Consider the following 27,892-nt stretch of genomic DNA (forward strand, 5'->3'; position numbering starts at 1 on the left):
AACAGGTTCGTGCCAAAAAATAAAAGCGATATAAACAGACCGGGAAGCGACCAACGTGTAGAGAAAAGGCAAAATCGATGCGTTTAAGAGAGTAAATATATCGCTTCTAAATGAGCCGAATCGGCAATCATGATGTCAGCACAAAAGAAAAAAGAAAGAAAAAATACACAAGAAAAAGAACATGAGATTTCAGTGTGCCCTTATTATCCATGAATTCGTACGCTCCGTTGAACACCAGCTTACAGGACGTGTTCAAAGAGGTTTCCTTGTGCAGCTATACGCAGTACTGTGTCCATTTTATCACATCTTCAGTGGCTTTCTTGATGACCGACACTGGAATTCCACAGCAAACATCCATTATCCTTGCCTTGAACTAATCTGACGTCCCGTCTCGATCATGTAAGCACAATTCTTCACATAACTCTAAAGAAAGAAATCGAGTGAGGAGAGGTCAGGTGACCTAGCCGTCCAATTTACAGGACCGTGCTTTCCAATCTATTGCACATAAAAAGTCGCATCCAGCCAGTTTCCTGCTCGGCTGCTGCTGTGTGCTGGCACCCCATCTTGCCGATACCACAGAAGTGGAAGACGAGACCGTGGGACTTTGCTGAGAAACTCTATCACCACTGCTTCAAGGATTTCATTCAAGTCAGTGTTTAATCGAAGAAGATGGGACCGATTATAGCACCAGTGTAAATTCCGCACCACACATTGAGTGACCACTGGTATTGGTGCCGATCGTGCTTTACCCAGTGTAGATTGGAGTCACTCCAAAAGTGTACATTATGCTAATTTACCTAGTAGCTTCTGCGAAAATTGGCTTCATCTGTGCACATAATGTTGCTCAAAAAGTCCAGTGACTCACCAGCTTTTGTGAGGACCCAATTCGAGAATTCTAGACAATTCTACAGGTCCTTATCTTCCAAGCACTGATGCTGATTAAGGTGGTAGAGGTGAAAGGCTGTCATTTAGAATCTTCCAAACTGACGACTTGGAAATTTGAACCTGGGCGGCCACATCCCGCACGGTAGCATGAAGGTTTGAGGCGATAATTGCTAGAACGCCCATGCATAGACTAGGACTCAAAGATGGAGTCCTCCATCGCGGTTTTTGGAAGCTGCCGGTTTGTTTTAGGTTTTCATAATTTCTGATGACAGTCGATGTGTATGGTCTACCGCCATACTTCCATGACTGATATATATATTTTCGGCCTTCCTCTTGTTGTCATTTGCAGGTCCCAAGGCAAGGATCATTTGTACCTTTTGCTCATTGGAGAAACACATGGCGACTTCGATGAAACAAAACGCACCTTTAAACGTTGCACTGACGTCGATTCGATTTTGTGGCGATAGATTTTGTGGTAAAAAAAAGAAAAAAAAAACTATTTGTGCACTTCATCTACGCTAAGACAACAGCTAGCTATTACAGCTTGTTTCCAACTAATACCAAACGTGGCATGTTACTTCGGCCGGGGCGCGGCAGATAAGGCACCTGCTCGATCACAATTTTTTTCTTTATTTCCTTTATTTCATTCTGGCTAACTTAGAGTGAGCATGTTCGAGGGCGCTGCTTTATGATCCAGGTTGGAGCGCAGTTACGTGGTATTCTCCATATTACGCCGGGTTTAATTACCAGTCGGAAAAAAAAACAGTGCAAAAGCAAACAAGGGCAAAAGGACGAAAAACACTACAACTTGCTCACCTACTTACTAATCAGGCGCTATATTTAAAGGAGCTCTGCTTTTTCTTCCTTTTGCACTGTTACCAAAAGTACAATGAATCCTAACCAGCTGGCCTGCCTTGCCATCGTGCTCCACCACTTGCTGTGAAGGAAAACGTGCCAAGGTGAGTTGACAAGGGTGGTGGCATGACACTCACCATGCTACCGAATGTTGGAGATGATGTGATCGAGGGCATACTAGGAGGAGGTCGCCTTTAGTTAAGGTCTGTGCAAAAGCCGGTGCATGGGAGTGAGAGATTTTGTTTGAAATAACCATTTCATAGTTTTTGCTGTTGGAATTCAAGGGAGTTTTTCTCTATTCAAATACATAGGACTTGGCTAGGAGAGCATTTCGAACTACTGTCAATTCAAATGAAGAGATTTCGAGTTATCGCGACTTCACTATATCAGCCTCTTGATAGCAACATCCCTGCTACCTTGTGGGTTTACACAATAACTGCAACGGAACAAAAACTTAGGAGTGGGGATCTTGAACTCTGGGCTGACACAAACAGGAGGGTGGGAGAGTACAACTCTTTGCAAGGAAGTTTCAGTTTGTATTCCTTCTGTAATTGTCTCTTCAATGCTGCTTCAAAGCTACTTAAAGTACATAGTATTCCTGAAACTTCACAGATAGCATGCTGCACAAAGATTTTCCAAAGATACTTTTTACTCTGCTGTCGACAAAGATATGAAAACATCAACTTGCTGTAAATTAAATGAACTCTCTGCAAGTGACAACAACCAAAGCACACCAATTAGGAAGGGGCATACTTTCCATAAGGCAATTCTTGGGCTATCAGATGGAGTTTTTGAATAATGTCAGCTGCTTCGTGAAGCTGTAAAAGAAAAAAAAAGAAAGAGAAAGGTTATCCATATTACCACCTGCTATGCAACAAGTAAACATAGGTACCAGCTTTTTCTATGGTTTAGACAAAACTATGTATCCTCCATTCATTGTTAAAAGTGACCCAATGTGTCTTTCACATGAGCAGAACAATTTTCACTTGAAAGCTGACATTTTCTACCTGAATGGAGTGGGAATGGACAAGAGCATTTTGAAGAAAATCTTGCAGCAAACAAAATGAAATTGTAGCACCTGCCTCCAGTTTTGCGGTAGGTGGCCGAAGAACATTTAAAATTTGGTTAAAAGCAAAATATAGTGTTTTCATTGTAAATGTAGCCTTCAGGTACCTCCGACATCAAAAGCAAAAAAAGAACACTTTTGGAAGGTTTAAGAAAAACCCCTGGAGTTTCTAAAATTTTTATGAAGCTCAATGAAATAATTTTGAAAAATTTTGATAAAAATGGACCTTGCGACGGCCTATGGAGTTAGTAATAATTTCTCTCTCTTTCTTTTTTTTAAGGCTTCTTTCATAAAAAAAATGCAAAACAAAATTTTTCTGTTTAGTTATTAAGATAAGGCGCCGTGAATGCAAGATAAATGCTTTCTTCTCTGTCATAAGCGTAACAATGTTGCAGGCAGTGCCGAAACTTGGCACCCAAATTTGTGAGCTTGGCACCTCAAGGCAATCCATTTCCCTAGACATGGCTTCCTCCACACTAGCATGATACAAAATTCTCATGTTTCTTGGCATTTTCAAGCATGGAGCTGAAAGAAAAAAGCTTGATGCAGACTACCAAAGAGATTTTTGTAGATATTCAGTACTACTTTTCTGATGCAGATGTGTCTGATCGATAAAGGGAAAATTAGACATCCAAATTAGACAAATTAGACGTTGAGTGCACTAAATAGGGCATGGTAACGGTACACACAGATTTATGGCGATCCGCTGTGGTGGCTTCAGTGGCTATGGTGTTGCGCTGCTAAGCCCGAAGTCACAGGATCAAATGCTGGCTCCAGCGGCTGCATCTCAATGGGGGCAAAAACGCCCGTGCCCCATGCATCGGGGAACATTAAAAATCCCCTGGTGGTTAAAATTAATATGAAGTCCCCCACTATGGCATGCCTCTAATCAAATTGTGGTTTTGGCATGTAAAACCCCGGAATTCAATTCAAATTCAATTTAGATTTATGGTGAGATTTCTGAAGTTCAGCATTACTTTACAAATGGTTTCATACAGAATGCAGCTAAAAGCATGTCTGGAAGCAGGCAGGTCAGCAATAACTTTTCCGGCACCCCTCCAACCAAACGAGTGGCATCAAAAAATTGATGCAAAGGCTTCTCGTGCATCGGGGTTTGTTTATCCAATTCCCCTATCTTATAGAGGGACATGCAGTCGAACCTCAATATATCGAAAAGCGCAGTGATAGCGAAATACAGCAGTTCGATGTAGCCAGCATTTGATATATAAGATCACGTAAAAAACACATAAAAAACTTGTGCACATCAATCAATGAACCAACTGTGGCGCAGTAAATACTCACTTGAAGTTTCACACAAAGTACTTATTTCTTTGGCTGAAAGTACTGCAGCAGTGTAGCCTGCTTCTTATTGGCAGCTGTGTGCTTAGCCATGGCATCCTCAAAGTAGTCTAAACGATACACAAGCAATAGGCCGGTGCCTTCTATAGCACCGCAGTAGTGGCACAGAAGGGCCAAAGCAGCTACAGCCTCAGTTGAAGTTGGAAGCAGGGCAACATCAGCGCTTGCAGGATCAACCTCGGCAGCGTCTTCGTTTGGCCACTACTACCGCTGCAATCTCCACGTCCGTCAATCTAAGAATTTTGAAACACAGCCAATAACAAAGTATTAAGTCACATCTGTCATGGCAACTGAGTGAGCCCATTTTATGCGTGCTGCCGCACATCTTTGTGGAAGCAAAACACTGTTTCTTGTGAGGCGGGGCAGGCACAGAGTGCGGCACCGAGGAGGAGTCGTAGCAAATGCAATGCGCTGTTGAGGTTGTCAAACTAGCCAAGCCGACATTTGTGCACACCACTACTTTCAAATGACACCCTTGGCACAATCGATGTGTGCACCTATAGTGCACAGTAGTTTGAAACACCCAACGCTATTTTCGAGGGTGTTGCGGGAAAGCTCACCACCTGTTGACAGAGCGCACATGCTCTGGGATGGCGCAGTTCGATATATCTATTTCACGTCCGACCCCGTTCGAAATAAAAATTTAAAATGCATGCAATTTTTCAGGTGATATAGAAAGTGTTCAATATACACAATAATTCCACATATCCATGTTCTATATATTGTGGTTTGACTATATGTACTGTGGGGAAGCGTGACTCTCGCGCGTCCCCTGATGTTTTTCCCGCATAGCGCGTCTCCTGTAATCCGGCTTCGCCGCGTGGCCTGCGTGATGCCCGCGGCGGTCGATGTGGTTGGGGCGCAGTGCGAAAGATGACGCGAGTGTTGCGCTGCTAACGCCGCCTCACGGCAGGGTTACTTGGGGGAGCAGGGGAGAACAGGCTGGCTCTTTCCCGGCGGGTCGGGGAACAGCATGGACGTCCAGCATGCGCGCCGACCCATGCTTCTGCGAGACCGCCTCGCGTGGCCACCTTCGAACGCACCACCATTCGCATGACTGTACACGCGAATGACCAGGAGTTGGGATCCAGCATGGGGCGAACATATTCACTCGCTATCCGGTCGCGGTGAGTTGGACTTGTCGCGCGCCCATCGGCATGTTTTGTGGATAGCAACTCATCTAGCAGGCATTGATCTATAAAAGGTGCAATAAATGCCCTTGTGACTGTTTGACCTACTGTGTTGTCGTTCCTTTGTCCCAAGAGCATGGAGGAGAACCCCACAGTACACAGAAAAGGCAGGTCATTGTTCTAATCAAAGAGCATGAGAACGTTGCTTAGCACCACACAATACATCTGGAGGACAGCAGGATTTTTAATGTAGGAATTGTGGGTACACACAAAAATTTGACAACACAACCTTCTTTGTCCAAGGTAGCTAATAAACTTCTAAGGGAAGTCACCAAAATGTATTTCATTGTCAGGAGCTCTGACAAATGTCAGTGTCCTTGTTACGAAAGAAAGTGGACTTTTTTGGATAGTTTTGTATGCTGACACCCAGCAGGTTTCTAAGGATTCTTAATTATCCTCTTCCATGGCTTAAGTTTCTTCTTGAAATGTTTGTCATATGGTTTTACTTTTTTCTGATGTTTCTACGCCTCTTTCACTAAGAGTCAGTGTTGTTAATTTGGGTGGTTTTGTTTTCCGACCTTTATTGTTTTGTGGCTCTTTATATATTTTATTATCCTAGTCCACTCTACCCACTTTAAAATTTCATATGCATAAATTTGATGACAATTCATTATTGCCTGCTGGTTTTTTAAAAGCAGTGGAGTTTCTGAAGTGGTGCTTATTGCACGGCTCATTCCTGCTCAACACAGAAATTTGGGCTAGTTGGTGATAATGGAACTTGGACATCATAACAAGCGCTAAGGAACGCAAACACAGAGAAGAGACTGAGAAGAGGTTTATTGGCGGCTCCTCATGCGAAGGCGCAGCGAACGGGAACGGAGAGGCAGCTCGAAGCACTGTTCAAAAAGGACGCCAGCAATAAACAGAGCGAGCCGAGCTGAGCCGCGCGTTGGCGATGCGGCTATGTCGTGAGGAGCGTCTTCTTCTTCACAATCTCCCCCCAGGCAAAAAGAGCCATCCTGGCGCCTTAAGAACCGGGAGGCAGAGGGTCGTGGTAGGACTTAAGACCCGAGATGTGGACAATGTCACGTCCACGCCGGCGCAAGTCTTTAGGTGGTGGCAGGGGCTCATGAGAAAATTCACCGGGGATGTTTGCTCTAAGACTTGGTAAGGCCCTTCAAATTTTGGGACAAGTTTCAAGGAAAGCCCCGGCATTTAGAAAGGGACCGACAACCACACAAGAAAGCCTGGAGCGTAGGTGATGTTTGGAAGCATTTCGATGGGGTTTTCTTTCTTTTCTGGCGTTGCTGTTGCTCTGCCATAAAGGAGCGTGCTAGCTGGCAGCATTCTTCGGCTTGTTGGGCGACGTCAAACACAGGCAGACACTTGGAGGCGTCAGGACGGTATGAAAGGAGCATGTCAATGGTAGGCGTAGGCTCGCGGCCATACAGGAGGAAGAAAGGTGAAAATCCCGTAGTGGCCTGAATCGCGATGTTGTACGCGAACGTGATGAATGGAAGGATTCGGTCGCAGTTACAATGACCAGATGCCACGTACATAGAGAGCACATCACCAAGTGTGCGGTTAAATCGCTCTGTGAGCCCGTTAGTCTGTGGGTAGTATGCCGTGCTTGACTGATGAATAATATGGCATTCCGAAAGCAAACTTTCGATTATTTCGGAGGGGAAGGCGCGACCTCGATCGCTGAGGAGTTCTCGAGGTGCGCCGTGTTGAAGCACGAAGCGATGTAGGACGAAAGAGGCTACATCCCGCACTGTAGCACTTGGTAAAGCAGGAGTTTCGGCGTAGCGTGTCAAATGGTCAACAGCAACTACGATCCACCAACTGCCATCTGATGTCATAGGACGCGGGCTGTATAGGTCGATGCCGTCGCGATTGAAGGGTGTGGCAGGGCACGGGAGCGGCTGCAAGGCACCAGACAGGCGTAAAGGCGGCGATTTGTGGCATTGACAGTCAAGACAGCACCAAACAAACTTGTGTATAAAATTGTACATGCCGCACCAGTAGTAGCGGTGGCGAATTCGTTCGTAAGTCTTGAAGACTCCGGCGTGGCCACATTACGGATTGTTGTGGAAAGCGGAACATATTTGAGACCTTAAGCTGTGGGGAACCACCAGAAGCCACCAACGACCTTCAGGAGTGTAACTGCGTCTGTGCAGCAACTGGTCACGAATGGCGAAATGAACTGCTTGGCATCGGAGGGTTCGGGATACAGGGATGGTCGATGATCCAGAAAGATAGTCAAAAAGAGAAGCAATCCAGGGGTCACGACGTTGTGCGGTGGCAAAGGAGTCCATGTCAAGAGATGACACGGAATGTGCGGAAGTTGTTCCGCAGGCTGAGTCTGGAGGTAAAGGTGAACGAGACAAGGCATCTGCATCGGAGTGTGTGCGTGCGCTGCGGTACACGACGCGAATATCGTACTCCTGGATGCATAGTGCCCAACGGGCTAGGCGGCCAGTGGGATCTTTCAAGTTGGTGAGCCAATAAAGCGCGTGGTAATCTGTAACCAAGTTGAATGGGTGCCCGTACAGGTATGGTCGAAACTTGCAAAGTTCCCATACTAAAGCCAAGGCACTCTTTTTCGGTCACGCTGTAATTGGCCTCAGGCTTCGTCAGCGTGCGACTTGCATAGGCAACTACGTATTCAGGGTAGCCGGGCTTTCGTTGGGCGAGTACGGCACTGAGACCGACCCTGCTGGCATCTGTATGTACTTTAGTTGCAGCTGATGGGTTGAAATGGCGAAGAATAGGTAGGGAGGTCAGAAGACAACGCAGCATAGCAAAGGCGAGTCACATGCACGGGACCAGCAGGAGAGGGCAGCGTCACCGCGTAGAAGCTGAGTCAATGGTGCCATGATCGATGCGAAATTCCAAACAAAGCGCCGGAAATATGAGCATAGGCCCACAAAGCTTCGAAGTTCTTTGATAGTCTGAGGCTTCGGAAACTCAGCGACTGCTCGAAGTTTTGCAGGATTGGGTAGAACGCCGTGCTTGGACACAACGTGGCCTAAAATGGTAAGCTCTCGCGCGGCAAAGCGATACTTCTTGAGGTTGAGTTGAAGGCAAGCATTCATTAGACAGGTCAAAACATGTCTGAGGTGGAGCAGGTGAGTAGGAAAATCAGGCAAGAAAACCACGACATCATCGAGGTAACACAGACATATAGACCACTTGAGGCCACACAACGTGTTGTCCATGAGTCGTTCAAAGGTGGCAGGGGCATTACAAAGCCCAAAAGGCATCACCTTAAATTCATATAGGCCGTCAGGCGTAATGAATGCTGTTTTCTGGCGATCGGCCGCAACCATCGGGACCTGCCAGTACTCTGAACGCAAGGGACGAGAAGAATTCTGCTCCCTGAAGACTGTCAAGGGCGTCGTCGATGCATGGCAAAGGATAGACGTCTTTGCGCGTTACCTTAGTTAACCGACGGTAGTTGACGCAAAAGCGAATAGACCCATCCTTCTTGTGAATGAGAACGGCAGGAGATGCCCAGGGACTGCGCGAAGGTTGAATAACATCACGGCACAGCATATCTTCGACTTGGGTGGTAATGACACGACGCTCTTCGGCAGCTTGTAGCTTGTGAACGTTTCTGCCGTCTGCTGTGCTCGGGCGCACAAGCGTTGTTCAGCGCGCAGCTTGCTAACAGTGGGTCGGCCGAACACTTCCGTTGAGGTTGTCTTGAAGACAGACCATGTGGGTACGTCACTTTCGTGGTTGTGGAACCAGAGTTGGGCAACACCAGCCAGATAAAAGATGACGTGGGTTAACTTGGCTGGATCATACCACTTGTTGTGCGCGCTCACCCGTTCATATGACACAAGCCAGTCTTCTACGTCTTCGTCGTCTGCACCGCTGAAGATCTTGGGGTCCCATTGTCGTGGGACGCCGGTACAGGTGACAGACTGTGGCGTCGGCGCCGTTTGGGATGAGCTGTCGGTCATGGCTAGCGGTAGCGTTCTTGATCGCAGCTCCAGGGTTTCAAGCGATGGGGTTTGAATCCCAGCACCTCCACCAATTGAGAAGAGGTTTATTGGCGGCTCCTAATGCGAAGGCACAGCGACCAGGAACGGCGAGGCAGCTCGAAGCACTGTCCAAAAAGGACGCCAACAATCAACAGCACGAGCCGAGCCAAGCCGTGCGTTGGCGATGCGTCTGCGTCGCGAGGCGCGTCTTCTTCTTCACAAGACATACAGATTGTATGGGTGAGTGTCCCGTTCAGTCTATGTGTCTCTTCTTTGTGTTCGTGTTCCTTAGCATTTGTTATGATGTCCAAGTTCCATTTTGGCTGTTCTGTTGTTCTTGCTGTTTTTTTTTTTTGCAAGTTCATTTGCACACAGCATGCACTTTTCATGGAGTGTTCTTAGAGCTATTATGAATTTTTTTTGTTGCCTATCTGTGGTTTTAATACTTTGCGCACTATCCTCATGCATATTGTCACTGTTGCGCATGGCCATTTGCACGATTTCCGTTTTCCATAGCTGCAATTACATCTTCCTTCTGCCTTTACCGACATTTCGATGGCACATGTCAGACGTAAGTTTATATAACAAACTACTGTACCTTGACTTTCTGAAAGGTAGCTGGAAGTCATGCCCATTAACATTCATTGGAAGTCTGTGCATGTTAACATTCCCATCCATGTCAGTGTTTTTGCACACTCCCCCACCTATACTTACATAATGAACCAACTGGCTCAAACTAAAGTTATATTGCAATATGCGCGCCCTCTGCACTAGGCTTCTTCGATTTTCCATTTCTGGCTACCCTCGGGCTGCCAGAACCTGCCAGGACGATTTTGGTCTGGCTGCTCTCTGGAAGTTCTCTGGCTAGCAGACCAGACGACTAAAAGAGGCGATGGGCGCTTGCCACCATCTTTGCGAAGACTTCACGGATTGCAACGCGGGCGCTTGAGAACTTAAAATTTACCTCGCCCAGCCAACTGTCTCCGGTCATCTTCAGATTTCCTCACTTCTAGCGTTATCTTTCTAGGTGCTAACGCACCGTTGCACATTGCGAAGCGGTGTGATACGAGCAGTGGTGAATTGTTTGAAGCTTTTGTGCGTGTATGTGCGTGCATCCCAAGGCTCCTTCGCAGCAGTGATCAGCGCACCGCACTCTCATGCATGCATGCTATCTGCATCGTGTTCTACGCAAGTTGTAGATGCTCATTTATACATATTGCGGTAAATTTTCGGTTCGTCTTTCTCTGGTGGTGTTCTTTTTCACATATCTTACGTATGCATGCGGAAATATCTCTTTTTTCTGCAGTAAGCAAAGGTGTTGCAGCTAGCCGCTGTTCGCTTCATGTCTTCATCGTATGCTCGGGTAGCAACTCGAAATCGATATGTGTCTGAACTGCAGGCCATTGATGTAAGAATGCACTGGTTGAGTAATAGGCACACATATATTAGACACACATACATTAGACACATGTACATTGGCTTATTGCTCTCATGATTGCGACCAATCTTGTTTTTCGTGTGAAACATTTCGCTGGTCACAGGCAGCGTGCATTTTCAAGTGCCAGCCGCGTCCCCAGCTTCTTAGGGTCAAAATGAGAAGCACCATCAGCCATGACAAACTTTCTGAAATCAAAGTCCAAGCAGGTCAGCACGAAATTTTATGGGTATAAGACGTACCCGATATCCTGGTTGTTAATGTCTTGGGAAGTGATGACACAACGCCAACTCATCAATGTCGCCGGTAGGCGACGTGATCACTGCGTGCCGTGATCCACGAGCGATCACTTTCGAGGATACAATCACTTACGCATGATTTCGCATCTTGTCACCGGACGCATTGGATGCCATCTGTTGCGCTGCACAAGGTGAGGTTGGCCCAGTGCATGTCCTGTGCCGAGTCGCGCGAAAGTCATCGTATCCCTGAATGCAACAATATATTTTCAAGCTGGCAACGTATAAATGGGCTAACCACACCGAACACGCGCCGGCCTTGCCGGGTGCTGCCATGCTGGTAGCATGTTTACATTTGGTCAGCTGTCCTGGCATTCGATTTTACAAATTTCGGGCAGGTTCGGGTTGTCTTGGGATACCAGCCCACGTGACTTCCTATCAGGACCGGAACTAGCTGGCTGCCATCTGACTGCCAGCAGGCTGCCAGAACTCCGAAAATTGAAAAGGCCCACTGCCGTCAATATGCAACCATGTGATTGGTGTCATCACGCGGGATCAGCATGATGGCTTGTCGACTGCAGTACAACCAAGCCAAGCCACCGCCACCAGACTTTTCTGACACTGAGGAGACTACATGTGAATACCTGCTCCACTACTATGGCTGCCAGTCTAGCTTGTGCGTCTGATTTCAAGCTCAATCACCGATAAGGTCTACAAGTGCAAGCACATTGATGGCAAGCTTCCTGCGACAGCTCGTCACTAGCCTTTTCACCAGCCTTTTCACCAGCCATACTACTTCGGCTGCTAGGCAGCCATCTCTCGTTTACATCGGAATTCTCCACCAACATCCACCATGTCAAGAGGTGATCAAAACGGCCGGCTGATGCTCTTAGCCATGTGGACATCGTGACATTATTGTCACGTCCGATACCACTCGACCTACAGACACTCGCATCGCACCAACCTAATGATCCTGAACTGTCTCGACTCCACTTGTCTGCTACATCACTGTGGCTTGCGGATATATTGCTTGATGGAGTTACACTCGTCTGCAACACTTCCACAAGTACCTTGAGACCATTCGTCCCCAGTACGCTACGCACGCGGCATTTCAATGCAGTGCGCCAGCTTGCTCATCAAGGCGTTTATGCCACACAGTCGCTTATTATCTCGTGCTACGTGTGGCCCCGGATGGACACCGATGTATGTGACTGGGTACGTGCATGCGCACCTTGCCAACGTCCATCGGTATCCTGTTCCCGCTACGTGGAAGTTCCTCCAACCTGACCGTATCGACATTGTAGTACCATTACCGCCATGTTAAGACTTTCACTACCTGCCCATCTCCATCAACAGGTTTACCCGGTTGCCAGAGGCAATGCCGATATCAGACCTCTGCACCGCAACTGTTGTCGCTACCTTTGCTCAACATGGGTGGCCGGTCTTGGGTGCCCGACCAGAATAATCATAGACCGTGGACAACAGTTCCAGTTGGTGCTCTTCGCAGAGCTGCTCCACCTGCTCGGCACTCAACTGTGCACAATTGCTTACCACCTTCAGACCAACAAACAGCCTCACGGAACGTTTTCATCGACAGCTCAAGTCACCACTGATTGCTCATGGCACGCCATCGCAATGAATTCAGTGCCTTCCGCTTGTACTTCCAGGCATATGGTGTGCCTTGAAGTCGGACGTGGGATGCTTTTAAGTGGAGCACGTTAATAGCACTCCATTCAGCCTGCCCTGCAACTTCTCACCACCCCCACCTTTGCCTGCCCTGACCATTCAGGAGTATGTGCAGCTTCTTCGGAACCTCTTTCAGGATCTGAAGCCCTGCCTTGGTGGCCACTAATCTGGTGGTGCGTGGCGTGGAAAGACAAGAATCCCAAGCAGAACTCTTCTGGTCATCTGATCACTATCAAAGCTGCTAAAAGCAGACATTTAGTGTGCCTCTAACTCACATCTGCTGCTATAATCTGATTAATTAGGAAACACTTTTTTCACACATCCTCATTGCAATGTGTAAGGAGACACACTCACCTACGTGAAGGTTTTAAGTCAGCTACGATATTTTGGTACTAGAACAAGTGCATTACCTTGGCTGGGTCATGGAAGATACCAGTGTATGACCCATGTTCTGGTCCAAGGAACTCAGCAAAGTGCTTCATCAGCTTCTGAGCCTCCACAGCACGGGAACGGGGTGTGTTGACGCTTTCCAGGAGGTCTCCCAAGTGCACCACTTTCATTGCCACATAGCCAATCTGCGAATCTAGCTCCTTATATGTGGCATATGAGGACTGCGATAAAAAAAAAGAAGGGAGGCTGTATCACCAATCCAGTAATTGGAAGAGTAACAAACAGACAACACATTTTCCTCCTATACCATTTTAGAATTGCTACAATCAATTTCAAGGCAAACGCAGCCCTGTTCAGTGTTTAATGTAAAATTTTAAGCACATCACTTGACAATGTACAGTAGCAAGCACGTCCTGGTACCAGGGTTTTTGTACCGGAGACCACTCAGAGCCAACAATGTATAACTGAACCTTTTCACAGATTTGCTTTTACGTGGTAGAGAACTGAACTGCTACAAGTTGATGACGTCCGCATTCAAGAAAATGATGGCACATTAAGAAAAACATCAACCTATCTTTCCTTTCTTCAGGCGCTTGCCCCCAACATGAAGCACGAAGAAATATAGTAATAAACACAAACTCACCACTTTAAAAACACCATAAACCAATTTTATAGGCAAACTAATTGCACGAATGACTGTATGAATCAAAAGAACATCCGAATAAATACGCTCATGTTATTTACAGCACCAAAGCTGAGATTGACTTCTCGGTACCATGCCAGCTGATCTGTGCTTTTTAAAGCAGGAGACATTAACCCCCGCATTCTTGAACATCCCTCCCATCAACACACATGCTCGACTTAAGAAAGCCAATGGCAGTGCCACCTCTCAACAGAAATCATCACTGCTGTTCACTGACACACCATGGCAATTCATGCAAAACATAATGTCTTCTGCAGTCGAGGGGCGGCCCTGTAATGGAGGAAGAGCTTCAAGTGAAGGATTGTTTGAGCATGCTACGGGAAAGAATTGTACAGTTTCTACGAGACAAATGAAGCCTGTCAATGGCAAACAGAAAAATATGTGTCTGGCATCAAGTGACAGCTGCCTGCTGCTGTGAGACAGTCTTTACTGTGTTGCTCTTGTCTTATGTGATAACAACATTGCAGCAGAGACACACAGCTCCATACGCCTGCATGGAGCTGTGTCAATTGACATATGCCCGTACGCCTGTCCACTATTGTTCAAAAGATTTTGGGCAGCTTTGTGCAACAGGCAATCACACTTGTTTAGAACACAATGCAGCCAGCATATGCAGCTTCATACAAATATTACCTGAAGGAAATATAGCACTGCCGCTGATCAGCAGTCACTACAAGGATTATGAGAACTCTTTGAACTGTGCTACAATTTGGCACTGATTCGTTAACAAGCACATTGTAGCAGCTTACTTGTTTGCCAGCCTCGCGTTTCATCAGAGCCCTTAAAGGGCCCCTCACCAGGTCTGGTCATTTTGAGCTGACAAGAGCAGAGTATACAATGCGCGCCAACGATCGTGTTTGCAAATGACATCACTACGCGCCGCAGAAAGGCCTGAAATTTCAATCTGAGTGCAGTTTTCCCTTCTCTTCGCGGCCACTGTGCTCCAAGCCGGACGGTGACGTACTTGCGTCCCTGCGCCTACGTACTCAGGTCCACAGTGTGATGTCACTTGTGGTGACACGTGACTTCGAGAATTATTCAATGCACTATCTGTTATTCTTGTGATCTGTTGCTTGAATTGACAAATTGAGGTTTAGAGAAATAATAAAACACACAAACAGAAAGTCTGCGTATTTTTTTGTTTTACTTCGCACCGAAGCAAGAGAGATGTACTTTCGTTTTGTCTGCTTGTTCGCACGGTCGCGCAGTCACGTGCACAGGTACCGAAACTATGCCATTTTCTACCGTCTTTCAGCGCGTGATCATGCTCTGTGATCCACTTGTTCTGCCTCAGTATTCGTGTAGCTCTGAATTATACCACTAGTTATGTGTCCTAGTGCACAGCACGTAAAATCGTGTGCTGCGCAAAACCAGACAATTACAACAGATCATGCACAATGCCAAAAAAAAAATAAGCAAAGAGAAAAAAAAAATGAAGGCGAGGCCCGTGATGTACGCATCACGCGATCCTTGAGATCCAGTATGGGAGAACGCAGGGAAGGAATTTCGCTTGCGCAGGCCAGACGGGACGACTATTCGACGTCTATCTTGACTATTAATGAGCCAATTTTCAAAAATTTTTGCAGCAGAACGCTCGCTAGACGACATGTAACAACTTTCAGCATATAACCAAAATTCACTATGGGGCCTGGCGAGGGGCCCTTTAAGGGGAGATGCACTTCGAAACTTTTTTTTTTACTTGTACAAAAGTTATTTTTCTAGTTGATTATAGTTTTCTATGCAGATTTCAAATATGTCATTACTGTTTGTGCAGCTGCTACAATTTTTCAGTTATGTGATGCACAATGGCAAAGTATAGTCTTCTCTGTGGGCACTTTATTATGTCCAGTAATATGGAAAGTTGGGCTAGTCAGTGATTAATGATCAAACCTTGCTAGTGAAGCAGCGCACTGACACGGACAAAGTGAAAACACACAAATGTGTGTTTTCACCATCTTGTGTGTTTTCACTGTGTCCGTGTCAGTGCGCTGCTTCACCAGCAAGGTATGATGACTTTATTATGTACTAAATTTTCACAAAAAGCATCGTGCTGTAGCTTGTTTAGCTCTTTGTAGATCACAAGTGCCGATATCTAGCCAAACAGCGTGTACAATTACTGGAACTATGCAAAAAGATAGAGCATTTCAACTTTATTTTTTTCTCGGTTCCCTGAAGTATAGCCTTGCAGTTTTGCAACTACTACTGGGAGATATTGTAATTTCGAGTAGCACTGTACATATCTTCAAGTATGCCAAATTTCATTTGTATAAGAGAATTATAAATGTACAAGGTTATTTTTATGTGATTGTGAAAAAAATTAGTTGAAGTGTCCTAATTTTTGTTTCATAGCTGCAGTAATTGTAGATGCTGTATGAATAGATATCAACACTTAGCAGTCTACAAAGCGCTAAATAAGCTACAGCACAAAGCTTCTTGCGAAAGTTTATTACACAATAAAGTGTCCACAAAATCGTTCTAGTTTGCCATTGTGTAGGACTAACTCAATAACTATAGCAGTTACACAGAAACTAACGACATATTTGAAATCTGCTTGTAATGGTGCATAAATGGGTGGACCTTGAAATCGCTACTACAAATATTTAAAAGATGTTTTTTCGAGGAGTGTCTCCTCTTAAAGGTTTTACATGCACAACTAACTCACTTTATTAGCAAATTTTCAGAGCTCAAATAAACCTCTAGACTTTCAAGTATGCATGTTACTAAATCCAAATGTATGGTAAGACTCCCCAAGCATTACTATATCTTATTTTCTGAAGATCACTGAATTGTAGGAACTACAAGTCAAATGAGAACAATTAACATTATCAACAATGAAAGCATATTTAGTGCCAGTGAACAAGGACAGAAGAGAGACGTCACCACAATGCGCCAACTTCAACAACTTTATTTTCAGGAAACAACCACCTAAATTATTCAACCCATGCACAGTGGCGCCAAATCATCCAAATTTTTACCCATTCAATAAAGTTGTCCCCTAACACGTATCACTATTCTGACAGATAGCCTGAGCCTCAATAATCTCTCACACATCTTTATCGTTGTGCTTCGCAAGAACACGGCAGGGCCCATACACCAGCGCACAGCCACATTCCTGACAGTGAGTTGACATATGACCGTATTGCTTATTTTTCACATGTAGATTATGTTCTAGTAACCGGTCATTAAGACACCTTCCAGTCTGTCCGATGTGTTTTTTCCCACAGGACAGCGGAAGCTTGTAAACAACAGCTTCTATGCAACCCACTGGTGCTTTACGGTGATTTGTAGAGCATCCGACAGCTGGCTCACGGTACGGGTCCGTTAAAGGGATAGTGAACAAAAAATTTGTCGCCGACATTTCTGTCTCCAGTTATAGCTGTCGCACCAAGAGCAACCAAAACAACACTCCTTATGAGAAGAAGTGAGCGAAAAGTAATTATTTTAGTGAATATTTCTCAAATCACAGCACCAACCGGCCTCCTCCAAAAGCTCCAGCAAAAACGGATATCGCGTCATGCTTACCCACCTCGAGGCCCAATGTGAGCGATCGTCCACACTGAGCACGTGAAGGGACGAGTTGACATTTGCAGCGACACGCTTTCTTTGTTCGACCGTCCTATTTGCACCACTTCCTTGTGTTAGCTGTTCGAAAACCTCGTCTTTCATCTCTTGGTTTTGTGCATTGATGCGTCGAGCAGCCGTGTCAACGCCGCAGAATGCCGAGGGTCTGCTGTGCGCAAAGGTGCCGAAATAGTATTGTCGGGCGAGACACGCCAGGCCACCCTTTTCCGAAAGGCGAGAAGCTGCGCAGAAACGTAATTTGTTGTTTGTGCGACGTTCTGAGCCAGATGTTTGGCCAATTCTGCCAGAATGAATCGAAATTCGCATCGTCTGAAGCGACAGCTGACGAAAAAAACAAAATTCGCCGACATGAGACTGGTGGCACCATCTCGTTTGCACCAAGGGAAAGAGTACTCAACTGCAATGAAACAACGGGAGCAGGCGCGTTAGCTAGCGCAAGTGTGCTGAGGGGCATGTTACCTGCTCACCACTTGGGTTCCTTGTTGATGGCAATACTGCAGGCTGTGCCTAAAAAATCACCCTGAGATTATGCTTCTTGGTCAATGCAATTTTTGAGGGCAGCTGCTGTCTTATTTCAACCGTAGGTGACTGCATACGCAACACGCAGTGCCGAACGGAAGTGGCTGTGCATTTAGCTATCCTAGCCGGTGCTTCGGCAGTTGCACACCGTGCTCGAGGTCATAGCCGCGGAAGAATGGGGGGGGTAAGGGGTGCACGCAGTGGATAACGGAGATGGCTCTGCCTTTCGGCTTGGCCGAAAGCGCTAGCTATAGACGCTGCTATAGCTACTGCCGCGGAGGGGTGGCACTGGAGGATGAGTGAAGTGGAGAGCAAGATTCAAGCACGAGATTGCGCCGGGAGCGCACACAGCTAGAGCAGCGCGCTCGCGCCATCTGCGGAGCTGGGTTATGGCAAGGGACAAAGGCGACGCCAACGCGAAGTTCAGGAACGGCGCATAAGAGCTGCGCTCTGAAACCTTATTCCCCTGTGGTTAGATCATTGATCAACTTATCGGTGAAAGTACGGAGGAACCAGACCACACAGTCCCACTGCGCAACGCGAGGAAAATAAAACTGCGCAGCCAGTCAGTTCGCCCCGTGGCTGCTGATGGTAGGTGTGACGCCAGATCCGCCGGCTTGTTGTCGGGAGCGCTATGTGAGTGATGTGGTGGCCGCTCATAGAGTGTCAAAAATAAAGCCATCCGCTCAAAAGTAACCCGAATAATGACTATATACTATAGCAATCATGTCTTAGGAATGCACCTGTTGGGCTTTCTCTATATTCTTGAATTTTTATTCTGCATCCCTATAACCGACATATATTTGCAAGTTTTTTTCTGGTGCTGAAAAGGCCACTTTGTGTCCACATGGCTAGCCATTTTTTTAAGCCTACATGCTGTTCTATTAGCCCCGAGAACGAACTACAGGGGCGCTGCGAGCGCCGCTCGCGTAACGTCAGGGCAAGGACTCGCACCTGTCGTCTGCTAGAGTTCGGGCGTTGTCCAGGCGTTGTCCGGGCGCTTTCTGCGGTTATTTCGTTTGTTCGCCCTCGTTGTCTCTGCTTGTATACTTATGGTGGTCGTCTCAAATATATTTTTACGACGTCTTCCTTTGTGAACATTTATTCAAAGAGCTAATTTCTTAGACAACAATGCAGCTCTCAAAGGCAACGCTACAGTGCCAGCCGAAGGAGCACAGACCAGCCCATTGCGGGTTTTTCATGCGCGGATGGGCAATCGCAAAAACATAGCATATAGGAATCCAGTTATGATACCATACCTGCCGCGGTGCAACAAGTATGTCACAAACGCTGGCTATATATGACTTCTACAACAGGTACGTTGATTTTAATCCGCTAAAACAGGTTTGCTCACAGCGAGTAATACATGCTATAATATCGAATTTTTGCGTTTCTTCACAGAAACGCTCGGCAGTAACACGAGGACTTAACTAATACTGGAGTTTAGATTCTACAAGCACCACTTGCTTCTTTAACAGCTTGTCAACATTAGGCGGTTCTTCACGTGTTTATTTTAAGCGGCGGAAATTTGAAGTAAAGTTAATGAAGGCTTACAGCTATTTACAAAATACAAATAGGAATGTACCAATATATATTGCCTTTTCCGTGCTACACGTTCAAATCACTTGAGAAATTTACTGGTGTTTGTTGCTTGAGGAATATACATGACGAATCTGTTTGACGAACTGACACAGGCTGCTCGGCCCAATTTTTTTAGTGAAGTATGCCTGTTGGACCACATGGCTGCAGACAGAAAGAAGTCGAAGCGTCAGTCACTAGTAGTATGGGACATATTGAAGATATCGAAATTCCCCGGTGGAGGGTCAGAAATCAAGTGAAAGTATATGCGAGGCTTGTGGTGCTTTCTTTATGAATGTTTGCGATTGGATTCCAGCAAACTTTATTCAGCCTGCAGTTGGGCAAGGTTCTCTTTTATGTACCGACGAAGCGAATAGTTATCCGTTTGTATAATTAATGAACGCTGGATCGAGACATGGTGAGACCAAAGGTGCTTGAATTTTTTTTTTCTAGGCAATCTAAGCTGCGCTGTAGTAGCTCGGGAATACTTTAGCCATTCCAGTTGGCGCTCTAAAAAAATCCTTTATGGTTTCAATTCGAAGTTGTAGTGAACTGATGGGTTTCGCGAACATAGCGTGCCTCGCCATACGGACAGTCGATTGCTACCATTACGTGATGAGGGGTTGCCATATTGTCGATAAAGGCTATTGAGGGCCACTATGAAACATTTCATCACTTAGATTGATTGGCTCTCGATCTTTACAACGAATGTTTTCTCTCAGGTGATTTCTACTATGGTGTTTGTGAATTACCTATGTAAATATTCTACATGACGCGTCGTCGTGTTAGCAGCCATGAGCAATTCGTTTCTTGGAGGCCTGTTTCATAGGGGGATCAAAGTAGCAGCAAACTTTTTCATAAGAAATGCGCGCCTAACTATTTTTTTACGCATTAATGAGTGGCCATATTTGAACAGAACAACACACCAGAGTAGTAAGAATCATGATGAAAGCTTCGCTGGGCAGTGTCTTTCTAACATCGGATAACATGCTGACGCCAATTACCAAGATTTTTCTTCCATGTAAAATGCAATGTCTCTCATAGCTAAATACTAAGGGAATGTTAAGTGTTTAGCGAAGCATCATACACAACTTTGCGTGTTGAATTTGCAGACATTCTTTTTACGCAAAATTTATTCATAGACACGGCGCATATATGCATTGCAAAACCAGTAGACCCCTTTAATGCTACATAGCTTGCGATATCCAAACCGCAAAGTTTCTCGACTTACGCGCTGTTGAAGAAGAAACTGTGGTTAAGGCATGGCAACTGAAAGAAGACGACGCATTCTTCAGTACGTACGGCTCGAGCCACCCATACCCCAAGCATACACAAAGGGAACGAGCGCGCGCAGCAGCCGAGCGAGCCGGAGCGAGCGGCGTCCTGGCTGTGACGTCACTCGCGAGAGGGCGCCACTCCTAATTCTCGCCGCTAATACAGATAGAACACTACCGCTACCTTCCCTCCACGTTCCATCCGTTGATTTGCCGCATGAATCCAAACGTGAGAAATAAGCATAAGGTCATCTGTCAACTCACTGTTAGGAATGCAGCTGTGCACCGTTGTATGGGTCTTGCCATGTTCTTTTGAAGCACAAAGATAAAGATGTGCGAGAGATTATTTAGGCTCAGGCTATCTGTCGGAATAGTGACACGTGTGTTAGCACCCCTTCAGTCGAGTTGTTAGATAAGGGGACGGCTCTTTTTAATGGCTAAAAATTTGGATAATGTGGCGCCACTGTGCATGGGTTAAATAGGTGGTTGTTTCCTGAAAATAAAGTTCTTGAAGTTAGCGCATTGTGGTGTCGCCTCCCTTCTGTCCTTGTTTACTGGAGCTAAATATGCCTTCAGTGTCAGTTTACCAACACGCCCAACAAATGGCAACGCTGTTATCAACAAATTCTTGAAGAAAAATGAGGTTGAAGGAGTTTAATATCAGAACCTTTTCCTCAAGCCACAAAGATCAAATATAGGAAAATGCATGCACTACCAGCATTAGTATGCTGGCTCAACAGACAGGACAAACTGCGCTTCCAGAGACCACACAAAGGTGGCCCACCTTGTTCTTGTCCTGGAGCTCGGAAACCTTGTGGCAATGGCGCGCTTCCTCCTCACGGCAGATCATCTCGAGGCGTTCACACTTCTTCTGGGTCATCTCAAAGAGGACCTGCAGGTCCCGAATTCCCTGCTTGAATGCCTCCTGCAGCACACTGGGGTCAAAGGTCTCGGGGTCCATGTTGCCTCCCAGGCTGCGCCAGGCAAGGCGCTCAACAAAGTCCTCAGGGCTGAATGACTCCTGCATGCAAAGGTAAATGGGCAGCTACTTCGCAGCCATCATCCCTGAAAGGCTCTTCGATGTGAAGCTCAAGGGATGAATACACTGGTGCATGTTTACACCCAGATGCACTGTACTCCTCATACCAGCTTATGCCAGAAATGTGACTTTGGTAAACTGAGCAAGTTTGTATGTGTCATGTAAAACTTCAATGACGGTGGTCTTTCCAACCTTGTCTAGTTATTCAGCTGAACATTTTGAAAGAAGGTTTTCTTTAAGTAAAAAAAAAATTAAGTAAAGAACGCTAGGTGCACATGTCCCAAAATTTTCACTGGATGGGCACAAGCTATTTCAGAGTAAAATATTTTTGCGAGCACAATTGACAAGGACACAGTGAAGGGGGGACACACGAGCGCTCGTGTGTCCCCCCTTCACTGTGTTCTTGTCAATTGTGCGCGCAAAAATATTTTACTATGAATTCGTACCAACTCGCCCAACTATCAGTTCTGGGGCACAAGCTACCTTACAAAACCATATTCAGCACTTTTGCATAAAAATTTAAATAGGAAAGGAGTGATTCATTGTTTTGCCTTCATCCTTTTGTTTGCTTTTCTTTTAACAGAAATCTCAACAAGTAACCAAATGAATTGTTTGAAAAATAAAATATCTATTTATTTATAATTTACTTGCCGTAGTAATGTTTTGATTTGTAGTGGTTTTATATATCCCCTTCAGCGGCGGTGTGTACATTTGTACACATTAAATTTGGCGCCACGTCGCGCGCCCACCTTTCCTTCAAATTGGATAACCCACCACGTGAGCATTGAGACATGCTTCCTTAGTGGACAGCTAGCGCCATCTAGGTTTTTTACGGCAAAGCACAAGTCAAAACAAACATTCAAGATGGACGCCTCTACCTTTTACGGATCGGCACGCGAGTGCACTCCGATAATTCTTGTTTTTTCTCGTGTAAAGTTTGTTTACAAAAATGATATTCATATCAGCTTAACACATATGGTTATGGCTTGTCGCAAACAACGATTTTTTTCGGTTTTTGTTAAGGATGGCTTGGTGCCGTGCAGTCAAATATGTGTGTGTACAATTGTACACAAGGCGCCTCAAGGCTGTCTCATCAGATCACTTTACCTGGACATTTTATTTTGTTTCTAACGGTTAATGCTGAACTTATACGTATCTTTTATGCATTATAGGTCTTAGAGATCATTCAGAATGCCGGCAAAAGGCATCGACGACGTCGGCCCAGGCTCTTTTGGCCAGAGTTGCTGACGGGAACATCTCAGATGAGGACTTCTCAGACGATGAATTCGAAGAATCTGCCGAAATTGTGGTAACTTTGGCCACTACTCAAAAGAAATTTTATATTTTGCTGTTATTTAGTTCTATAACTTTTTCGTCTATAACTTTTGTCGTCATTGTTCGCTGGCACGACAATGGTCCAGTCAACATGGTCTCTACAGTTGTAGGACTAGGCAACATCACTAAGGTGAAGAGATGGAGTGAAGCTGCCAAGGCACATGTCGACATCGATTGTCCGCAGGTTATCGCGGACTACAATCAATTCATTGGTGGCGTCGACAAGCTGGACTTTTTGATGTCGCTCTATCCCCTCAAAGCAAAGACGAAGAAATGGCCAGTAAGAGTTATCTCCCACTTCATTTGCTTCGCAGTGTGCAACAGCTGGCTTGAGTACATTCGCGACGCGAATGCAGAAGGACTGCCGAAAAAGGAAGTGAAAGATGTTATGGCATTTCAATCAGACATTGCACGCAGTTTGATTTCAAGCAACAGGACTGCGCCAAACAGGAGGGGTAGACCAAGGCCCAGCTCTCCAAGTCCTGTCCGAAAATCACATGTCGGTATGCCGCTGCCAACAAATTCCACAAGGTTTGATGGCAATAACCACTGGCCTATTCACATCAGTGCCAACTTCCCGCAAAGGTGCCGAAACACAGGCTGTGCTTCAAAGTTTCGAGTTTGCTGTCGCAAATGCGGTGTTTTCCTCTGCCTAAGTGCCACAAAGGATTGCTACTATGAATTTCACGTCAAAAAGTAGGATCCGTCGAAGCAGGCAAGCTGAGATGCATTGTAAATACACTCTTAAGTACTTTTGCCAAGTTACCAGCACCTGACAACAGTTACTCCTTGTGTAAGTGGCCGTCAAGATAATTTACGTCCTGGAGGCGCCATGTGTACAAATGTACACATCAGAAAAATTTTTTGTTGGCTCAATAAACACGTTTTCATTCATACCACTGAGTTTGGGTCGCTATTTAGAGGCAATATTTGAAGTAACCACAATTTTCCTTCGTGTTTCTCTTAATTCGCGCCTGAAGGGGATATTACCTCTTTATTCCAAGAAATATTAGTCACATCATGTTCTTACGGGATATCGAATTCTGGCTTATTTGTATTTTGAATGTAAGCAATACTGAGGTAAATGGTAAAAAAAAATATTTCAATGTTTAACTGATTTCAAATTAATGTTGAAAACAGCATTAAGAAAAGTGATTATCTGTCATTTTACTGAGAAGTAATCTGATTTAAAGGAACATACTGTCATGTTGTAGTGATGGTGAAGAACGACGCAGTGTCAGAACTGAGTTATAAACTTAACTTTTTTATAGGATGAACTTGTGCCCAGCAAAAGAAGTGACACTCAAGCATAACAATAGCGACATGCAAAGTCAGCAATTGTTGAAAATCAGATCTTCTGATCTGAGGGTCAAGCGCATTAGCTTTTATACATGACTCGCCAAAGGTTCCAATGTAATTGCTGGTACACATGCCTTCCAGAAAATACTACACAATTTGCATCCTGCATACAATCAGATTACACAAGGTTTGGTGACAATAGACAACAGACACAATCAACAATAACCTTCAAGTAAATTCTAAATTCCATGCAGGTGCATCCTGGGCTAAGCGATAACATTAAGTTGTTAGCGGGCGAAATGCAGTCCCATAGAAAAGGATAAATAAGTACACGTGTCAAGATAACATAACACTTCTGAGTCCATGCTGTCTCAAGTTACGCCATGCTACAAGTTACCGTGGCTCCTGCTGATGACTAAAGCAAGCTGCAATGATACCCATGCTGCACATAGGAGCAAAGGTGACCTTCAGTTTATTCACAAGCGTTACATGGAAATGCTATAGTTAGCAGTTGCGACTATTTGGGCTTGTTGGCATGCCATTTGGAAGAGAATGATTGCAGCGCAGGTACATTGGGATGAAAGAACTGTCGAGACAAACCACTAAAATTTTGTTTTAATTTCCAAAAGCATTTTAATCCTACAACACATGGTGTGCTTGTTTGCATCACCTGCCATGAAATTCTCACTCCTTATCACCCAAAACCACACAGGGGTACTCACACAATATGACCCATGCTTAGAAATAACATCAGCTTCAAAAGTTTGGAAACGCTTAAGCTTCGCCTTAATTAAAAGATCCCTGACTGTTTTTCATGCTTCCCAGCAACTGCAACTTATGTAATTGTAATGTTTTCCTGGAAACGCTGGTGGTGAACGCTATGCATGAAGGCAAGCTTTCTGGGGCGCACCACTCCTACTAAGACAGACCTCAAATGGCAGCTGGAAAAGGGCTTTGTGTTTGAGTTTACGTGTAACAGAATTTTGTTTTCTCGTGTATTCAAATTACAATTCAACACTACATTGTCTGGAAATTGTGACTAAGTCATACTTTACAAATCTTCTGATGCATTTTACTTAGAGAAATTCAATTACTTCAGTAACACCTGTGCGCTGAGTGGTGTGCCTGCATGGATTGGGATGCGTGGTTCCAGATGATATTTCTCATATGGACAACGTCACCGCCACCACCATCGACGCCAGATTTTCGGAGACACGGGGCCCTTAACATTTTCATGTTCATAATTTCACATATCAGCTTGTTGCTTTGTTTTACTCATGACACATATTAAACGATTGATTGCAACCACAGAATTTGCAACAATGTGCAAGCCAGCCATCTTTTAACATTATTACTGGAATGTTCTCCATCCATACCCCTGAAAACATTAGCACCCCTCCAGATGAGAGCCGTAATCTGAGCCTTGGTCAGACGTTCATGGCAGAACTGCTCCTCAGCATCCCGCCATGATTTGTCAAATATCACGCTACGTGGTGCAACAGGAAAATGTATTTCAGAGGGAGTGGACGCTGTATCCCACTGCAAGACAGCTGGTTCTACATCTCTGATCAAGCGAGTCCAGGCCTTGGTTGAGAAGCAATCCTTGGCAACTCTCCCAACCGACAAGGAGGTTGTGCCCTTCTTCCTTTTGACATTAGCAGCAGCGACAGCATAATGCACACATCTTGATGCAAACTCCTGTCCTCTGTGCAGATATCATATCGAACAATTCCAGCACTATCTGTTAACACGTGGAAGGCAACCTGGTGCTGCCAGTATGAGCTACCTGCAATCCCACTGGGCGTCGCTCATTTTCCCCAAGTGCTACTTAATAAAGCTACAGACTTTGACAAGGCTCCATTAGCAGCAGCGACAGTGCAATGCACACATATTATGCGAATTCCTGTCCTCTGTGCAAGTTACTGGTACACCGACAATGACAGCCTGTCTGACAGGCTGTCATTGTCAAGACCCATTGCTTTTGCTGGAATTGTGAACAAAAGACCTGTATTGGCCACGAAATGTCAAGTTTGTGTATTTATGATACACTTGACAAATGTTTGCTTTAAGTCATCAAGTGCCTTAGATAGTATTAGAATCATTACCATCTGAAAACAAGCACGTGATAATTATGGGCGACATGAACATAAATTTATTTGACACAACGTCCCGTAACTGCACGACCTATTCCAGTTATCCTAGTTTCGGGTGTGAGTGCCTAATTACTTAACCAACACATTACTTTCATGATGGTGGAAGCACATTGCTTGATCATGTATTCTCTAGCCTTCTAGTCCTGCCCGAAGCTGGTGTTCTTACTAGCGACATCATAGACTACTATCCCATCTTTCTCAAGATTAATTCTATTCCTTTTTCCTGCACTGTATTCTATTACAAACATGTTTTTGATAAAGACATTTTTTTAAAAGCCACAACACATATGGACTGGTTCACAGTAAAAGAAACTTATGGCCCTCAAACAAGCTTTCTCGCACTTTTTGTCTATACATATACAAAACTTCCATTTCCATTTGCGCAGGAAAAATTCAAGAAGGTACTCCACTGCAAAATTTGTGGCTTACTGAGAATACTCAAAGCAATGTGAAGACGCGAGAATATTCATAAAAGATAAACAAGAATACAGCCCTTTAATGTTAGACTGATAGCCCAGTACCAGAAATACTGCAACTAACTCCACATGCAGCTGAAAAGAGCAAAAAAGAAGCTACTCTAAACAGAAAATATTGGAGTGCAGGAACAACTATGATAAAAAATGGGTACTAGTAAACTCTTTCCTAGACAGAACCACCACGCAGGAAACCGTAACTAGAATAAACCACATAGGCAACCACCCTCATGACATTGCAGACGTCTTCAGTGACTTCTTTTCTGTAATGGCTAGGCTTCAGAAACGCTTTATGATTACCCACTGGCACACCTTCCACATTCCTTTTATAGGTTTACTACTACTCCCGATGAAGTAATCTCTGTAATTATTCATCTAAGAATCGCAAATGCCAGTCTTGGTGATGTTGAGCCATGCAATATAAAACTGCTTATCCAATATCTCGTATTCTTGCTGATATTAATCTCATATTTAAAATGCAGTGCTTCCTCTAGAACTCAAGCATGCCAAAGTTACTCTAAACTTTAAAAAGGGAGATCACTCATTATTAGCAGACTAGTGATCAATCTGTGTGCGGCCATTTTTCAATAATATAATTAAGAAATTAACTGAGAAACACTTAACTAAGTACCTGAATACATTTAATATTCTTACGCATTATCAGTGCGGTTTTGTATCGGGATATTCTACTGATCTTGCTCAGTATTTCTCACAGATTACCTAAACAGGGCTATTGACGATTTTGTAGGCTCTATTTTTGTAGGCCTAGCTAAAGCCTTGGACACCATTAATGACTAAACCCTCATTCTAAAACTAGAAGCAATGGGAATATCTGTTCCCATCTTGCTACTAATCCACAGTTAGCTCCATAACAGAAAATTAAGAAAGCAAGTTGTCAACATT

General features: G+C 45.0%; 1 protein-coding gene across 1 annotated transcript in view; it reads right to left on the minus strand.

Annotated features, from left to right (window-relative positions):
• Sec10 (Exocyst complex component Sec10) overlaps nt 1–27,892 on the minus strand; it is a 196,718-nt gene that overhangs the window by 154,617 nt on the left and 14,209 nt on the right. Inside the window, exons 2-4 of the mRNA XM_070527533.1 lie at nt 21,475–21,711; nt 13,055–13,255; nt 2,494–2,558 (exon numbers count right to left, since the gene is read on the minus strand). Coding sequence (XP_070383634.1) covers nt 2,494–2,558; nt 13,055–13,255; nt 21,475–21,711 — 503 coding nt within the window. The remainder of the gene's footprint in view (nt 1–2,493; nt 2,559–13,054; nt 13,256–21,474; nt 21,712–27,892) is intronic.

This window comes from Dermacentor albipictus, chromosome 10, assembly GCF_038994185.2.
Source record: "Dermacentor albipictus isolate Rhodes 1998 colony chromosome 10, USDA_Dalb.pri_finalv2, whole genome shotgun sequence".
Taxonomy (NCBI): domain Eukaryota; kingdom Metazoa; phylum Arthropoda; class Arachnida; order Ixodida; family Ixodidae; genus Dermacentor; species Dermacentor albipictus.